This window comes from Helicoverpa armigera, chromosome 27, assembly GCF_030705265.1.
Source record: "Helicoverpa armigera isolate CAAS_96S chromosome 27, ASM3070526v1, whole genome shotgun sequence".
Taxonomy (NCBI): Eukaryota; Metazoa; Arthropoda; class Insecta; order Lepidoptera; family Noctuidae; genus Helicoverpa; species Helicoverpa armigera.
Genome location: NC_087146.1, coordinates 4,556,908 through 4,571,459, shown reverse-complemented (window position 1 = coordinate 4,571,459; position 14,552 = coordinate 4,556,908). Strand labels below are relative to the sequence as shown.

At 35.9% G+C, this 14,552-nt stretch overlaps 1 protein-coding gene across 4 annotated transcripts; it reads left to right on the top strand.

The window, feature by feature from the left end:
• Positions 1–411: 411 nt before the first annotated feature.
• On the top strand, positions 412–14,525 carry LOC110384612 (probable inactive tRNA-specific adenosine deaminase-like protein 3). Of its 4 annotated transcripts, none has more exons than XM_064042161.1 (3): positions 423–647; positions 7,426–7,651; positions 14,239–14,525. In XM_064042161.1, exon 3 carries the CDS (start codon positions 14,319–14,321, stop codon positions 14,523–14,525), a length of 207 nt encoding a protein of 68 aa, XP_063898231.1. In that variant the 5' UTR covers positions 423–647; positions 7,426–7,651; positions 14,239–14,318. The 4 variants fall into 4 exon arrangements, with proteins under 4 accessions (XP_021201660.3, XP_063898231.1, XP_063898232.1 ...); XM_064042162.1 differs by lacking the exon at positions 423–647 and adding an exon at positions 840–981; XM_021345985.3 differs by lacking the exons at positions 7,426–7,651; positions 14,239–14,525 and adding an exon at positions 1,608–2,951 and having other exon boundaries at positions 412–647.
• Positions 14,526–14,552: the final 27 nt, after the last annotated feature.

Genomic DNA, 14,552 nt, shown 5'->3' with positions numbered 1-14,552 from the left:
GATAAAAGGTTATCTGTGTGTAAACCTACATAATCTTTTATTGCTGAATAAATTATGAAATAAATAGTTAAATAAATGAGCTTGCTCTTGTTTTCTTTTTCTTAGAATTATCACGGAGTTAGGTATCATTTTACTATGTAATAGGATAACACCATCTAGTCCACATAGGCAGCTTAATTAAATCATCAATTACTGGTATGATAAATAAATAAATGTTGGGTTTTAATGTATCTTCAGTTAATGAAAACTCATGAAACGAAACGTTTCTTGTAAGTTCGTTCTGAGTTACAAAGTTACGACAATGTGGATCGAGCTGTCATTCTGGGGATTTTTTTATCTGTGTTGGATAGACGTCAATAAATAGAGGTTTCTTATTGGTAGTTAATAGCATCCATTGCCAAGACCCAATCAGAATATTCCAATTAGAATGAATTTTCCTCACAGAAAACAAATTTTAATCTGTCTAATGGCTGCTACATTTTTGCGATTTACGTGTGTGGCAAATTAAATTTCAATTGTTATTTAAATAATTAATGAAGATTTACTGTGTGTTGACCGAGTATCTACCGTGAGAGTTTTACACATCCCAAGAGAAATCACTCTGTCTACGACTGAAATTGACGTCTAAATCCGAAGTCCATTCCGAGGTAAATCAAAGATTATTTTACTCAATTATTACGTATATTTTATAGAAAATTCATATGTTATCTGCTTGTGTTTGAAGAAGATATGTTACCGATGCGTTTATTTGTAAGTTTCGGCTGTTATTACGTGAAATACGTCGTGTATAAGTGTTTCTAATTGAGGCAACGTAAAAGGACTGATTATCAGTTTTTTTGTCAACAACGAGCCATAATTGACAGACTGGACGATTATCTATAATGTAGTAAAACTGTCGTCACTTAATTAGCGTAGTTCGAGTGATGTAGTGTCGGAAATATCAACATTTCGTTCAAAATTCTACATCTTGTAATCTACAAGGTATAATCGCGATATTTCGTGATAAAACTACGTAAATACAAGATCTGCGAATCATTTTCATACGTCCTGTTATTAATATGAAGTATTTTTATCTAACAACACTGCATACTACAATAATTACCAAAGATGAAATGTCTAATGTACCATAGATGTACCAAGAAATCTACACAAAGTTTTTATGCTATTATTTTCGTTTTAAACCATTGATAATGTTAACCTTGACTTTGTCTTAAACTATATATAAATAGTTGTACAAGAAAATATGTTTTGAAGTAAACACTATAACTTCTTAGTACTCTTTTAAGTACTGAATTAGAGTTAACTAATAAGAAAAATGGTTACACTATCTTCAATTAAATTACAAAACAGAAAAAAAGTCTCACAGATTATTTAAATATTTGAAAAAATGCACAATTTGCATCATTAAAAATAAGTATACAACTGGGCTATACATTGTAAAAAATATGTACAAAAAAACGCTTTTCTAAAACAAAAAAAATATTACATGACAATTGGTAAAATGTAGCGACGAGTTTGTTTCGGTTTCATTTTTTTTATTTACCGTGTGAAATTCAGTTAAATTACAGTGTGTGTTATGAATCGTGTTGTTCTTTGTTTCTTTTCAGCGAGTACACAAGAAACACGCAGACTTTGGAACATTGAAGAAAATTATGAATTCATAAATAATTCTTCATTGGCTTATCTGACATACAAACAAGAAGGATGGATTAAAAACCTTGCTCTATTTGTAAAATAAATAGAAAAGAATAATCGTCAATAATGTCAGAAACTACAGAACCACCGTTAAAAAAACCAAAGATGGCCGAAACTGTTGACAGTTTCATACAAAACATCATATGTTCGACAAATGACATTCACGCGGTCGTAAGCAATGACTTTTCGTATCCTATAGCATTCACAAAAGTCTATGTCGGTCAAGTGAGGAATGTGAAGGAATTATCTAAAATTATAACAATTTTGAACGAGAAATTGCCACTGAAAGAACTACAGCATTTAAAAAGAGCTCGGAAGAAGGAGGTTTTGCTATGTCCTGTCCGATATTTGAACGTGGCAACACAGCAATCAATTCAAGAGTACATTGAAGAGAAAGTGAATGAGCTACGAGACTCTTTTGAGTACTTCAAAGTTATGGGGTTGCCATCATTGCCTCCGAAACTAAAATGGCAGCACACTGAATACACTAAAATCTGGTCGTGCAATTTCCATCCTAATGACTACTTAGAAAGATTGTGCGGTAAAGGATTTTTTAATAGTGAAGAACTTACAAAGCACCGTTGTTATATGGGAGTTGCATTTGAAGTAGCCAGATATTATTTGAGTAAAACAAAAACCCCTTTGGATGTATCAGACTTAACTTTAAGCAACATAAATGCTACGGTTGTAGTAGATCCATTATTGAATTTAGTTGTAACCGTAGCTTTTGATAATAGAGAATGCCATCCAGTTCAGCATTCAGCCATGTTGGCCATAGACAATGTAGCAAAAACTCAAAACGGTGGAGCCTGGAACACAGACAATATAGAATACGTGACATCAGGTGCTATAGACAAGAGTCTGTTTCTGTATTTAAAAAGTAAATTCCCAGATGTCAAATTTGGCGCCAGGAATTATGTGTCAAAGGAGGTTTTGGATGAGAATAAAATGAGTGCTTCGGAAAGTCCTTATCTATGTACTGGGTACTATATTTATATGATTAGGGAGCCGTGTTTCATGTGCGCGATGGGATTGGTCCATGCTCGGGCTAACAGGGTGTTTTTCAGCCTAAACAATGAAACGCAAGGGGCTCTATGTTCGAAAACCAAGTTGCATTGTGTGCCATCTTTGAATCACCATTTTGAAGTATTTACTGAATTTTTATAGGTGTTTTGACTTTTACTTGAATTGTAAAATATGTATGAAGTGAATTGATTATTCAATATCATTAAAATAAATATATTTTAACAATTTTATTGTTGGTTTTATTGAAGTCTTGAGAGCTTTCAATCATTACTCATTATTAGAAAGTTTGGTAATTAAAAACATGTCAGTAATGACTGTCTCGTTACATAGCCGTTCAATAAAATGGCTAGCCTTTTCTTTTAACAGTCCAACTGCTGTTGTCTGCTAATTTATGTTGCCAATATAAAATATATCTAAAGAGCTTCACTTAAAGCCCATATTTGAATTATTTGAAGTTACTTGCCAAATTTTAAATTAGTCTTCTAAACGAAGTAGCTTTGTAATTAAAATGAAATAAGGCATATCCTTTATTAAGAATTCTATTGGTAGTTATAGGTTGACTTGCTAATTCCGATCATATAGGATCACGGCTTATTGGTTTTATTAGTCCTGTTTTATAATACGTACCTAAATAATAAAGAGGAAACATTTTTTTATTGTTTGTACCCTGAAGACAGCCTCCAAAACTACTGAACCCATTTGAAAAATTCTTTCAGTGTTGGAAGACAGACTGTCCCCGAGTGGTACAGGCTATATTTTTTACGGGCAGCAGTTCAAACGGGGACGCGAGTGAAACCGCGGGAAAACAGCCAGTATATAAAAAAATGCTACTGGCTATTGGCTTTTTAGCTTCGCGTCCCGTGGGGACTACTTCGTGTACCCAGATAAAAAGTAATCATAAATGTGTTCTGCGATAAATAGTCTGTTTAGAAGCGAAAGACTTTTCAAACTCCACCAGTAGTTCCAGAGACTACCGCGCCCAAACAAACCTTTCAGCTTTGCAATATCAGTACAGATGTAATAGTATACCTGCTCTTATGGTATTGTGTCGCGAGTCGCGAGTGACATAATCCCGTATGTTACTCATAGGTACATGTGACTCCTATGTACGTAGGTATGTATATACCTACTAGTCTTACAAAGTAATCATGATTACTAGAAGTGACATAGATTCTGGCCTAGATATATTTTTTTTTTTTTGTTTTTCGGAACTCTTTTTCAAAAAGATATCTACGAATGGAAGAGAACATCATCATAATATTAACTCTAGTAATATACTAGCAATATACTAGTAATATACTAGCTTTCACCTGCCTCCCGAGGCATACCTATGAGAAGATTATCTTCATATGAGAAGTTCTTCACTTCTATGAGGATAATACTTGGCCTATGACTCCTATAACATGGCTACTTGTATGTAGATCTAAACATAACCCTTTCCAACCTCCTAGGCCTCATAGGCCTCCCAGCCAGGGCTACGGGATTGTTCGCGTGAGTTACCACGGCCCTGGTACACTGTGGTTTTCAGAAGGAACATGGTGGGTTTTAGTCAGTAAGTGTCTGACCCTCCCTCACTCTGTACCCACAGCGGGCGAGAGATCAACTGACGATTTCTAGTCACAAAAAAAAGTTTAAGAACCATAATGTGTAGCAAAAGTTTTCATGTCCCAAGTAAAAACGTCGCCCGTTTTGTAACTAAAACTACATAAAGAGAAAACTCTTCACAAGAGTATCCATAATTTTGAGAAATTCTTACCAATTGTGATGGTGGTAGCTACACTGTACCATTAAAAAAATCTTATCATTTCCAAAGAGATTGAATGCTTTCAGGAATGTTAAAAATGTGTGAATACCTACTATACCAGATAGACAAACAGGCCATATTTTGACTTCACAAGTACCTACCTATGTTTTTCATAAGCGTAAATACTCCAATTCCTACATTTGCACCTGTTCAACACTAAATCTTTTTGCCAAATAACGCCATAGACATCTTCTATTAGTTTCAAATCCACATCCACCCGATCACATGAGTATTATAATGTCAATTTGAACTGTACCAAATAATGTGGCTAATGCTTAAGTTCATTCAATATGTGCCCAATTGCGTCCCCTCCCCATAGCGACATCGCCACTGCAATCCAGACTCTTGCCCGATTTAAACGCGCAAGCGCATAAGAAAATACAGATTTTTTTCTTAAAAAAATATCAATGTTCTAAGTTTGAATTTTAGTGGTTAAAAAAAATTAGGTAATAGAGAGTTGGTATAAGTTAAAATGGCAGTTTTTCGCTGCGTTTTGAGCGTGAGTGACGCTATTTGGTGAGTTTTTTAGTTTTTTTTTAATTGCGTCTGTAGGTAACTTTTTTTGTAGATTTTACGAGTTTTATTTTTTGTTCTATCTATTTTTAATTTTATGCTCACTACTCACAACAATTTTTGGCTGTTTTTTTTTTTGCGTAGAAAATTAGGTAACAACATTTTTTTTATCATTTCCAATTTTTATTACGTCATACCTAATTGTCATTACCAGCAAAGAGACCTCAAAATAATAAACCTTATTACCTAAAACATTTTTTTTTTTATAAAAAAAAGTCTCACACAAAAAAATTAGGAACCGTATCCAGTCAGCAAAAACTGGTTCACACTGAATACCATTACAATAACTCTTGCTTAAACTGTCAGCTTCCGCAGAGAGATCCGTGGATCTTATTGCTATGTATATAAGGTACAATTTTGATTGTTAGCTGTTAAATTAGGAATGCCTTCCCTTCACGTGGGTAATAAATGTACGCGTGTTAGTTCTTGGGCATAATATTGGATGGCTTCTTTTGAATTTAACGTGTTGCGTGAAATGGTCTTGATTGATTGCTGAAAAGCTGGTGGTGTGGTAATTTACTTTGTCATTTGTTGATTTGCAAAATTAAAAAAATATATAGATGAAGACCGATATCGGGAACAGGGTTCAAGGTAGTTACGAAAAACGATTGATAGACGGACATTTGTGGTCTAATGGTGAACTGTGAAGGAATAGAGCACATTAGTACCTAGATATTTTCGGATACGCCATGCATGTCGTATCATTATGTAGGAAAAAACATTTGATTTACAAATGTAATTTTTTGCGATAATTATGCCATTTTACTGCTGGCTGCAACTTCCAGAACTTTATCTAATTCCTCTGGACATCCTACCTATGTGTTTATGTCACCCAGCTTCCCCTAAACGGATTATATTTTGGTTTCTGGACGGTCACACGAAAACACAATCGTAACCGGTAGATGGCGCTGCTGCCTATGTATTTTTAAACGTCTTTTAAACTAAGTACCCAGAAAAGTTTTCAATTAGGATGATTGTAATTTTTTCTTACATAATCGTCTCGTTGATAATACCAATTAATTAATCATCTTAGGTCTTGGATCACAATACCATTCATCGCTCCACGAGGCACTATCATATTACATAGTGATGGTGTATATTTACAATAATACATACATATAGGTACATATACATATGTGCTAACTAGATTAATCTCGTTATACATAGGTGACGTTTCAAAGCCTTTTTATATGGGAAATCATCAAATGACCCTCAGAGTCCGACTCTTATTGACTAAACCCACCATGTTCCTTCTGGAGCTTAACGTGTACCAGGGCCGCGGTAACTCACGCAAACAATCCCGCAGCTCCAGCAGGCTTTGGTCCCTTAGGACCACCGCAGTGCCTCTTAAGGCACTGCGGTGGGTTTAACGATTCTGTTTGATGAACGTTTCTAAGCCTCCTTAGATTTTTAGTGAAAAAAACCTAGCCTTGAAATCGCTGAAAACAACTTATATTGAACTTCAATTCTGCCAAAAACATCCCACCAGATTAGAATTGAATTTGTAAAAAAAAACTAAATTTGTTTTTCGACTGGAGTAGTTAGACTGGAGCTGACCCTAACATAATTGGGCTAGCCAGTTGATGATGATATTATGATCCAAAACAGTCATTTAGTTACCTTAAATCCTGTCAAATATTTTGCCTCATTGATAGAGTAGCCCATACTGAGTTATATAAGAAAATTTCTCGCTCCATCTACAGCACAACTATCATTCTAGAAATAACCAGACATAACCAGTAATGATATATGATGACAGTCGAGGAGTTCAAGGCTAATCAGGGGTTCCTGTTATTCTAACTATCAGGCTTGAGACAGATCTGTCTAGGGACTGAAGTGTAGTAGGTACTTGTGAAGACATGTATGATGATGAGAAATTTTGGCATTTCGGAAAAAATATGCGTCTTTTTGCAAGATGCTACGTTTTCTACAAAATAATTGTGTAAAATTACGGTGTTCTGTAAATTAAATCTTCATTCTTTATTATAATACCCACATATGCATAAATAATATAATACATATTAAGTACCTGTGTTTGTTGTTAAATGATAAATAAATAAGGAACCCACGTGTTAGAAAAACATATGCCACTCATATATTTTTGACTTTTGTTGTATTTACCCCGTAAAGGTTGTATCGAATTTCATAGAACTTTCAAAGATTCAAGGTTACATACACGTAGTTGAAATGAAAAGTTTTTTTCTTGAAGGGTTTTCAGTAAAAAACATAAAAAGAAAAACAAATTATAGATAGGATTTTCAGATGCAGAAGAAAATTAATCTAATATATGAAAAAATAAACTAAAAATGCAATTTCTTCTATTTCAGAAACCCAAGAACTCACAACACGTGCCATAAGAAAGAGACACACCACACCTACAAGTGAGAGCGAGACAGCAACACTTCCTCAGCTCCGTCCCCCGTTAGAATATTAATGGAAATCATTTGTATTGGTGTTATTGCGACTGTGATGAAGAAAAATTTAGCTGTCATCAATTTATTGTACTGATTTTTAGCAAATCTTTTTTGGAGAACGACCTTTTTGTCGTTAATGGTGAGTTTTTTCTTTCCTTCTTTCTTTCTTTCTTTCCTAAGTAAGCCTGTAAGAAGAATGTGTGAGGGGTCTCTTTTTTGGGTGGGAAATCATCAAATGACCCCTCCAAGTGTGGCAGCAGCATGAGTGTCAGACTCTTTACTGACTAAAACCCACCATAGTCCTCTCGGAGCCCTTTATGTACGAGGGTTGCGGTAGATAGTTAGAAATATCCCGCAGCAATTGTGAGGTTCCAGGATCCATGAGGGCTAAATAAAGTTTAAAAATCTTCCTTCTAATATCTATGGGGTTAATTTTTTATCCGGGTTATAAGTTCGTGAGCATGCATATTTTTTTCGATGACCGTAGGCTACCTATCTAATCACATCATAACCAACCTTTTTAGTCTATAGCCTTCCACGATAACTCGAGTATCTAACAATGAAATATTTTAGCTATCCAGTAGTCCTAGAAATTTGCGTTCAAGCAAACAAAGAAACTTAAGCTTTACAATATTAGTATAGATTTACTCCTAGTAGAAAAAGTTCTTTAACTGCACGATGTGTTGTCTAAAATCGGATGACTTCAAAATTATAAGTTCGCGTGATCAGCACTAATTAAACAAACAAACAAATAATCGTCAACAGCGAATTAAAAGCTTCCTTGTTTTTCACAAACGATTAGTTGTTTATGACGGAAGGGAATCTTCCATGATTTGTCAGCTCCGCTTTATTAGTTATGACAAAACAGTAGGTTAAGTATATGACTGATCAACATCTTTTCTGGGTAGCCATCTGAGGAAAATAGCACGGAATCAAGACTCACTGTCTTAGGAGACAGAAATAGAGAAAAATCATTATTAAAGAATGTTTATTTATTTAATTGGGGAAACAAACAGAAGTATATTAAATATACAGACAGTAATAGCGTAGTTCAAAGGTTTGCTATAAAAAATACAATACCTACCCATGCTGCAGCTAAGTAGATGAAAAGCAGCCTGTATGTTATTCTGATATGTGAGCTATGTTACTGCCATATTATCTCTTCAAACCAGTGAAACTGCTGCAAGAATCTAGTGTGAAGATTCATAAAAACCCGGGCAATATTTTTTGCGTGAAAGAGTGGATATACGCTCTTTCCTACACATCCAACAACGCATATATTATGCCACATAAAATTACCATGAAGTATGGTGTGAACACATTTGATCTATCAACCAGCAGCCCACAACCTAATCTTTTCATCACCACACAAAAGATGAACCAACGACCTACCTTGCAAACCAATCCCATGATTGTCCACTGAACACCATTGTCCTTCGCCCTTGGCCATCCATGATGTCACCTCTTCAGTACTCGTGATAACAGATCTCTATCTGTGTAAATAGTTTGATTGGGTGTCTTTGTGTGTGTGAATGTTGGGTAGGAGGCTTTGTCCAGTGGTGTGAAGTTGGTTTGGTATGAAAGACCCTAAATATGGCGTACTTATAAATACTTGCTTTTTGAAATTCCCAAAAAATGTGTGGTCTGAAAAAGTCGTGGTGGTCTAGTGGTACCAGTCTCTTAAGTATAATCATACTTGAGAGACTAGTACCAGGTCAGGCAAGTGGAAATGTAACTATTCTAGGTTATATGTACTGCCTAAATGTATCTTAGACACCAAAGAATGAGTAAAGATGAAGGAAAACATATTGAGGTAACCTCGACTTTAAAGTCTGAAATCACCAATCCGCCTTCAGCAAGGGTAGAGATCAATCACCAATCGTGGCAAGCCTGGTGAGTAACGCACATCTTTTCTCCGTATGAAAAGAGGCATGTGCCTTGCAGTGGGACAATAAAAGGCTGATAATGTTGATTGTCCCAAAATTTTCGACCAAAAATTGAGACAGTCTGAAATCGTTACTATATAATCACAAATCCAATTTCTTCTCATAACTGTCTGTGATCCAATATAAGGGCCGGAGGATGATGAGCTGATCCAAAAGGTCGTCCACAAAAATTGTCTGCAAAAAAATCCCTTCTTTCATTCCCATGCTTGAAAATTCGCGAGACACTGTTTAATTGTGTTCAATAGGTATTAATTAAAATCATTGTGTGTACCACCACGCTTCGTTATTACTTGTCATTGTAGTTAATTGGCTCTTGGGCTTGGCTTGAAGATTTCAGGATTGGGGAAATACTTTTTGGTTGGATATAGGGTTAGGAATATATGGTAAAGATCTTGTCAAACCTTTTTGTCGACATAGAACTTTGTATAAGTCGCTGCTCACAAACCTATTGTCATTACCCGAAAGAAATTATAATAGACTAGTTTCGACCAGCGGTGTAAGCGGATGACACCGTAGTAAACTACTTCCCGCACCCGGAAAAAAAGTAGCCTGTACATATTTATGTTATTGCCATACATACCAACATTCGCTTTTATATGTATTCACAAAGCAAGACACCTTTTCTTTTCTCTTCTTAGTTTCCTCGAAATTCTGGGAAAGAAAACGGTGTTAATAAAATCCCCATTTAAAGTCCAGAGTACTAGGTATGTACAAATATATGTATGTACCAGTGGAGAAAGTTTTAAACCTTAATGTTGAGGAAGGGTTTTGCAGTAAGAATAGAAATAAACATAACAATAATCAATTAGTTATCCTCCTTACTCATACACCGAGTATTTCTCCGTTGATTTGCAGATTAGGAAAGTGTAACTGGGTTTTTCAAAAGGGGATATTTTCGTTAGCTGTTTATGCCAATTGTATTGACTACATAAATAAATGTTGGTATCTTGTAGGCACCTTGGATGCAATGTCATTAGAGAATAGCTTGGGAATTATTTCGCACACCTGCATAAAAGCCTACGGCTGTCTTTCATAAATAGGCTAGATGTATAACACTAGAATAGCTAGAATGTTTTTTCAAGTTTGCCCGTATTGGTCCTGAGATTAGAGCTTCTAATTAACAAACATCAGCTTTATAATATTAGCAGATATAGGTGGTTATTTTTGAGATATACCTGGAGAAAATCTTCGACTATTTACTATTGTAAAAAACCGTAACCCGATTTAGGATCGGATTTGCTGAATCATACGCTGAAATAAAAGTTTTCATTTCGATTCGTAAATGTTGTAATAGTTCAAAATCAAGTTAAACTGTAAATTATCTTACTATATTATAGTAAACGCTACTGACAATTGAATTGTTTGTAACTGACGCCGGCCATCTTGGATTTAATAAATCTGTCATTGGCTCCTTTTGGCGGGACAATGACTTGGTTATGATATTGCAGAATATTGTCGATAGCATGGTTGGTTTTCTGTTCATTGTTTTTTTCTTGCAAAATAATAGGTAACTGGGTTGAAGAGGTCTAATAGGCAGTCGCTCCATGTGTTTCACTGGTACTCAGCTGCATTCGGTTAGACTGGAAGCTGACCCCAACATAGATGGGAAATGGCTAGAGAGATGCGATATAATTTGAAACTAAATAAGTAAAGGTCGTTCGCATATCGTTCTTCATTGCCAAAATTTTATTAAATGACCAAGTAATTCAACTCGGAAGCTGAATGATTTAAAGATGATAGTTGACAATTATTAAACTGTCTACCACCAATCAATTCAAAAGCAACAATATGCAGAACCTTACAAGTACAAGCAGTACCCACAAACGTCTTGACCTGACCATTATCTGACCCTGCTCGAGCCAAGTGGACCCAATTCCCGACATCCACACTCCGCTAGCGTTCCTCTCTGCCATTGGTCAGGGAATTAATGACAATATTGCGTACTTATTCCTTTGACCGTCTACGTATGTACCTTCAATTTAGCAATAGACGTTCGACGAGTTGACGTCCGCGCGTGTCGGCTGTTCGCGCTAATTTGATTTGAATTTCGAAAACTTTCCAACTGATATCCGTTTAGCGGGTAATTTGAATTAATTCTTTTTTCGTTTGTTTTAAAAATGGTGGACTGATGGTTTTTTTGAAAGACGGGGACGGTAGAGGTGACATTTTTTATGTGTGTTTCGCCAATATGGCTTTGTAGATAAAACTGTGATGAGATATTCGGCGCCCCCGAATGTTATATTTTTTATGTGTTATCAAGGACTCGATTTAAAGGTGAGAACATGTGGATTGATTGTGGTTTTTTTTGTGTGATACTGGTTTTATTTTATAAGGAGGTATTTCTTTTATTTTTCGACTAATTTTCATGGTCTCTATTGATCTACTAACAAACGTATTGGCAAAATAAGAACTCATTACAATATTTGATTCTGACATTAATAACTCAAAAACTATTTACAATATCAAAAGTTAGCTATATAGCATAAACGCCAATTATTTATATGAAAAATACTTGTTCATGATTTTTCCAGAGTTTTCTTCTCTTCCACCTGTATGGTATAATTTAAGAAAATACATTACTTTAAATCAATTAAATATTCGATGCGCTTGCGACGCAAATCAATTGATTTGGGTAGGTAGAACATGAGTCACGGTACAAGTCCAAATCAGTTTTTCAAGAACATACATATCTTAATCTACATACACATTATTTTATTATAAGAGGAAAGATTTGCGAGTTTGCACCGATTTTATAAATCTTTCATCTTTCGAATTGTTACGTCCGTTAATAAAACATAAGCCACTTTTTATCCAGTTAAGGGAAGGGAAGAAATTGTTTGTCCCTTATTATAATAAGTTACTTTTTTATCCGGGTACGGGAAGTAGTTCCCTGGAAACGTGGCAAGCAGTTATTGCTAAATAACTTTGCTAGTCATACACGAGGCTGGAAAATGGCTGACTTCAGATCGGAATGCCCTTAACAGTTTTTGCAATCTCCAGTTCCCAATTAGATTTGAATCAAAAACTGTTTTTCGTAATTGTCAATGATTTCTCGACACAGTTGCGAGAAGACAATTAACGCTGGGTTGCCAATTAAAGAATTAGGCCCGTTTGCAAGGAAATCTCCATGACGTATTTTGTACTCGAATTTACAGCACATCATCTCCCGAGCCTTTTCCTAACTATGTTGGGGTTGGCTTCTAGTCTAACTGGATGCAGCTGAGTACCAGTGTGCCACGTGGAGCGACTGCCTATCTGACCTATTCAACACAGTTATGCGGGCATCTTGGTACACCGTGGTAGGACCAGTCCAGTGCCAGTCTTACTGGCTTCTGACTACCCGTAACGACTGCTAAAGATGTTCAAATGACAGCCGGGATCCATTAATTTAAAGTCCTGCCAGATTCACAGCACACCACCACACTAATATTATAAACGTGAATTCGGAATAGAATAGTATTTAATTTTGCAAATACATACATATGTATAAGTTTGTTGTTTGCTATTTCTTATAGATACAGCAAATCATTTGAGCTAAGGCTACTTTTTATCTAGATACGAGTCCCTCTGAGCGCTATTGGAACCTCAAAGAACAAGGTTTATTTTCCAAAACTGTCAAAGTGAGCCCAGCTCAACCAATAGTTACCTCGGCCCTGGTACATAAAAGGCCTACGACGGAACACGACGGTTTTTAGTCAGTAAGAGTCTGACACTCCCTCACCGCTGCTAACCCACAGCGAGAGGGGTCATTTGATGATTTTTGACGTCGTTAAAAAAAAAAGCTCAACTAAACTCTTTTATTTGTCGTCACTCCCTTTTTTATTCCCCTTCCATTCTTTCTTTCTACAATCTTCACGACAGTTTCTAAGTACGCGCCATATTTGCATCACGTGGCACTCAATTGTCGGCCATAGTGCAAATAGATGCTCAAGGCCTTGCCATATAAAACTAAGTGAATAATTTACTGTAAGAGTGTAGACCTAAGGAAAATCGGTCTGCTATGAGTATGTGTATGAAGATTGGTGGTGACAGGTTAAAATGTGGGGAGTCCTACTAATATTATTATTAATGTGAAATTTTGTTGGTCTTTCTTGCAAAAGATACTGAATGGTTTTTTGTGGAAACTTGTCAGGAAGGCCTATAGGTACGTTTATTAGACTAAAATGTAGGTTCCTTACGTAAGGAAGTAAAGCTGTGTAAAAAGTTAGTAGGTACATAGTTTTAGATATAGAACATAGATTGGTCGTAAATAATTGTTATACATATTCGGAACAGGTTTGAAAATCTTCTTAAATGGTACTATGTACCATTTAAGAAGACCTACCTATTATGATCATGCTTGAACAAAATGGCGTCTGTCGTCCGCCATTTTTACTTTTAAAGCTTGAGATTTTTATGTTATTTTTAAGGCTGTCCGAAGAATGTTATTTCTCCGATTTAAATAAGTGCAGAAAAGGATAATATCTATAGATATTTACTTACGTTTATATAATTACACGTGCGAAATATGGACTATCGCGTGGTAAAATCAAAATGACTGCCTAGTGTGGTAGGAACATGTTTCCACTTACGAGTCCTCGCCACCACTCAATTCCAATACTTAGAGGTTGTACTAGTGTCTATGCCATTGCATGTAATTGCAGTCAAAATTTGATAGTTCCACAATTTTCCGTCGGACTTGAGTTGCCTCGCGGTCTCTATATTTAGGTACATGAAAAACAGCAACTGCCCCAACAAATCCCCATTTAATATTAAATTAATATTTGTTTTCTTATTCCAGGAGCCGTAGTACACCGCCCCGCCAAAAGGCCAAGCACTACACGAAGAATCGAGAGGTTCACCAATCGCGAACTGTGCCACATGGAGCCCACCCTCACTCACCCAACATATCTGATCGGAAACCGCTTCACCAAGAAAACCTTCCCGGGACAGCCCCAAGAGTACCACCACTGCCGAGCTAATACCAATATGCTCTTAAAAATAGAAAACCAACTCCTGCAAAGCCACCGCCAAAGAGAAACGACCGGCATTAAAAAGTTATACAATTCCTTCTTCGTTCTATTCTAATTTCGTTCACTCACTCAATCATTCACT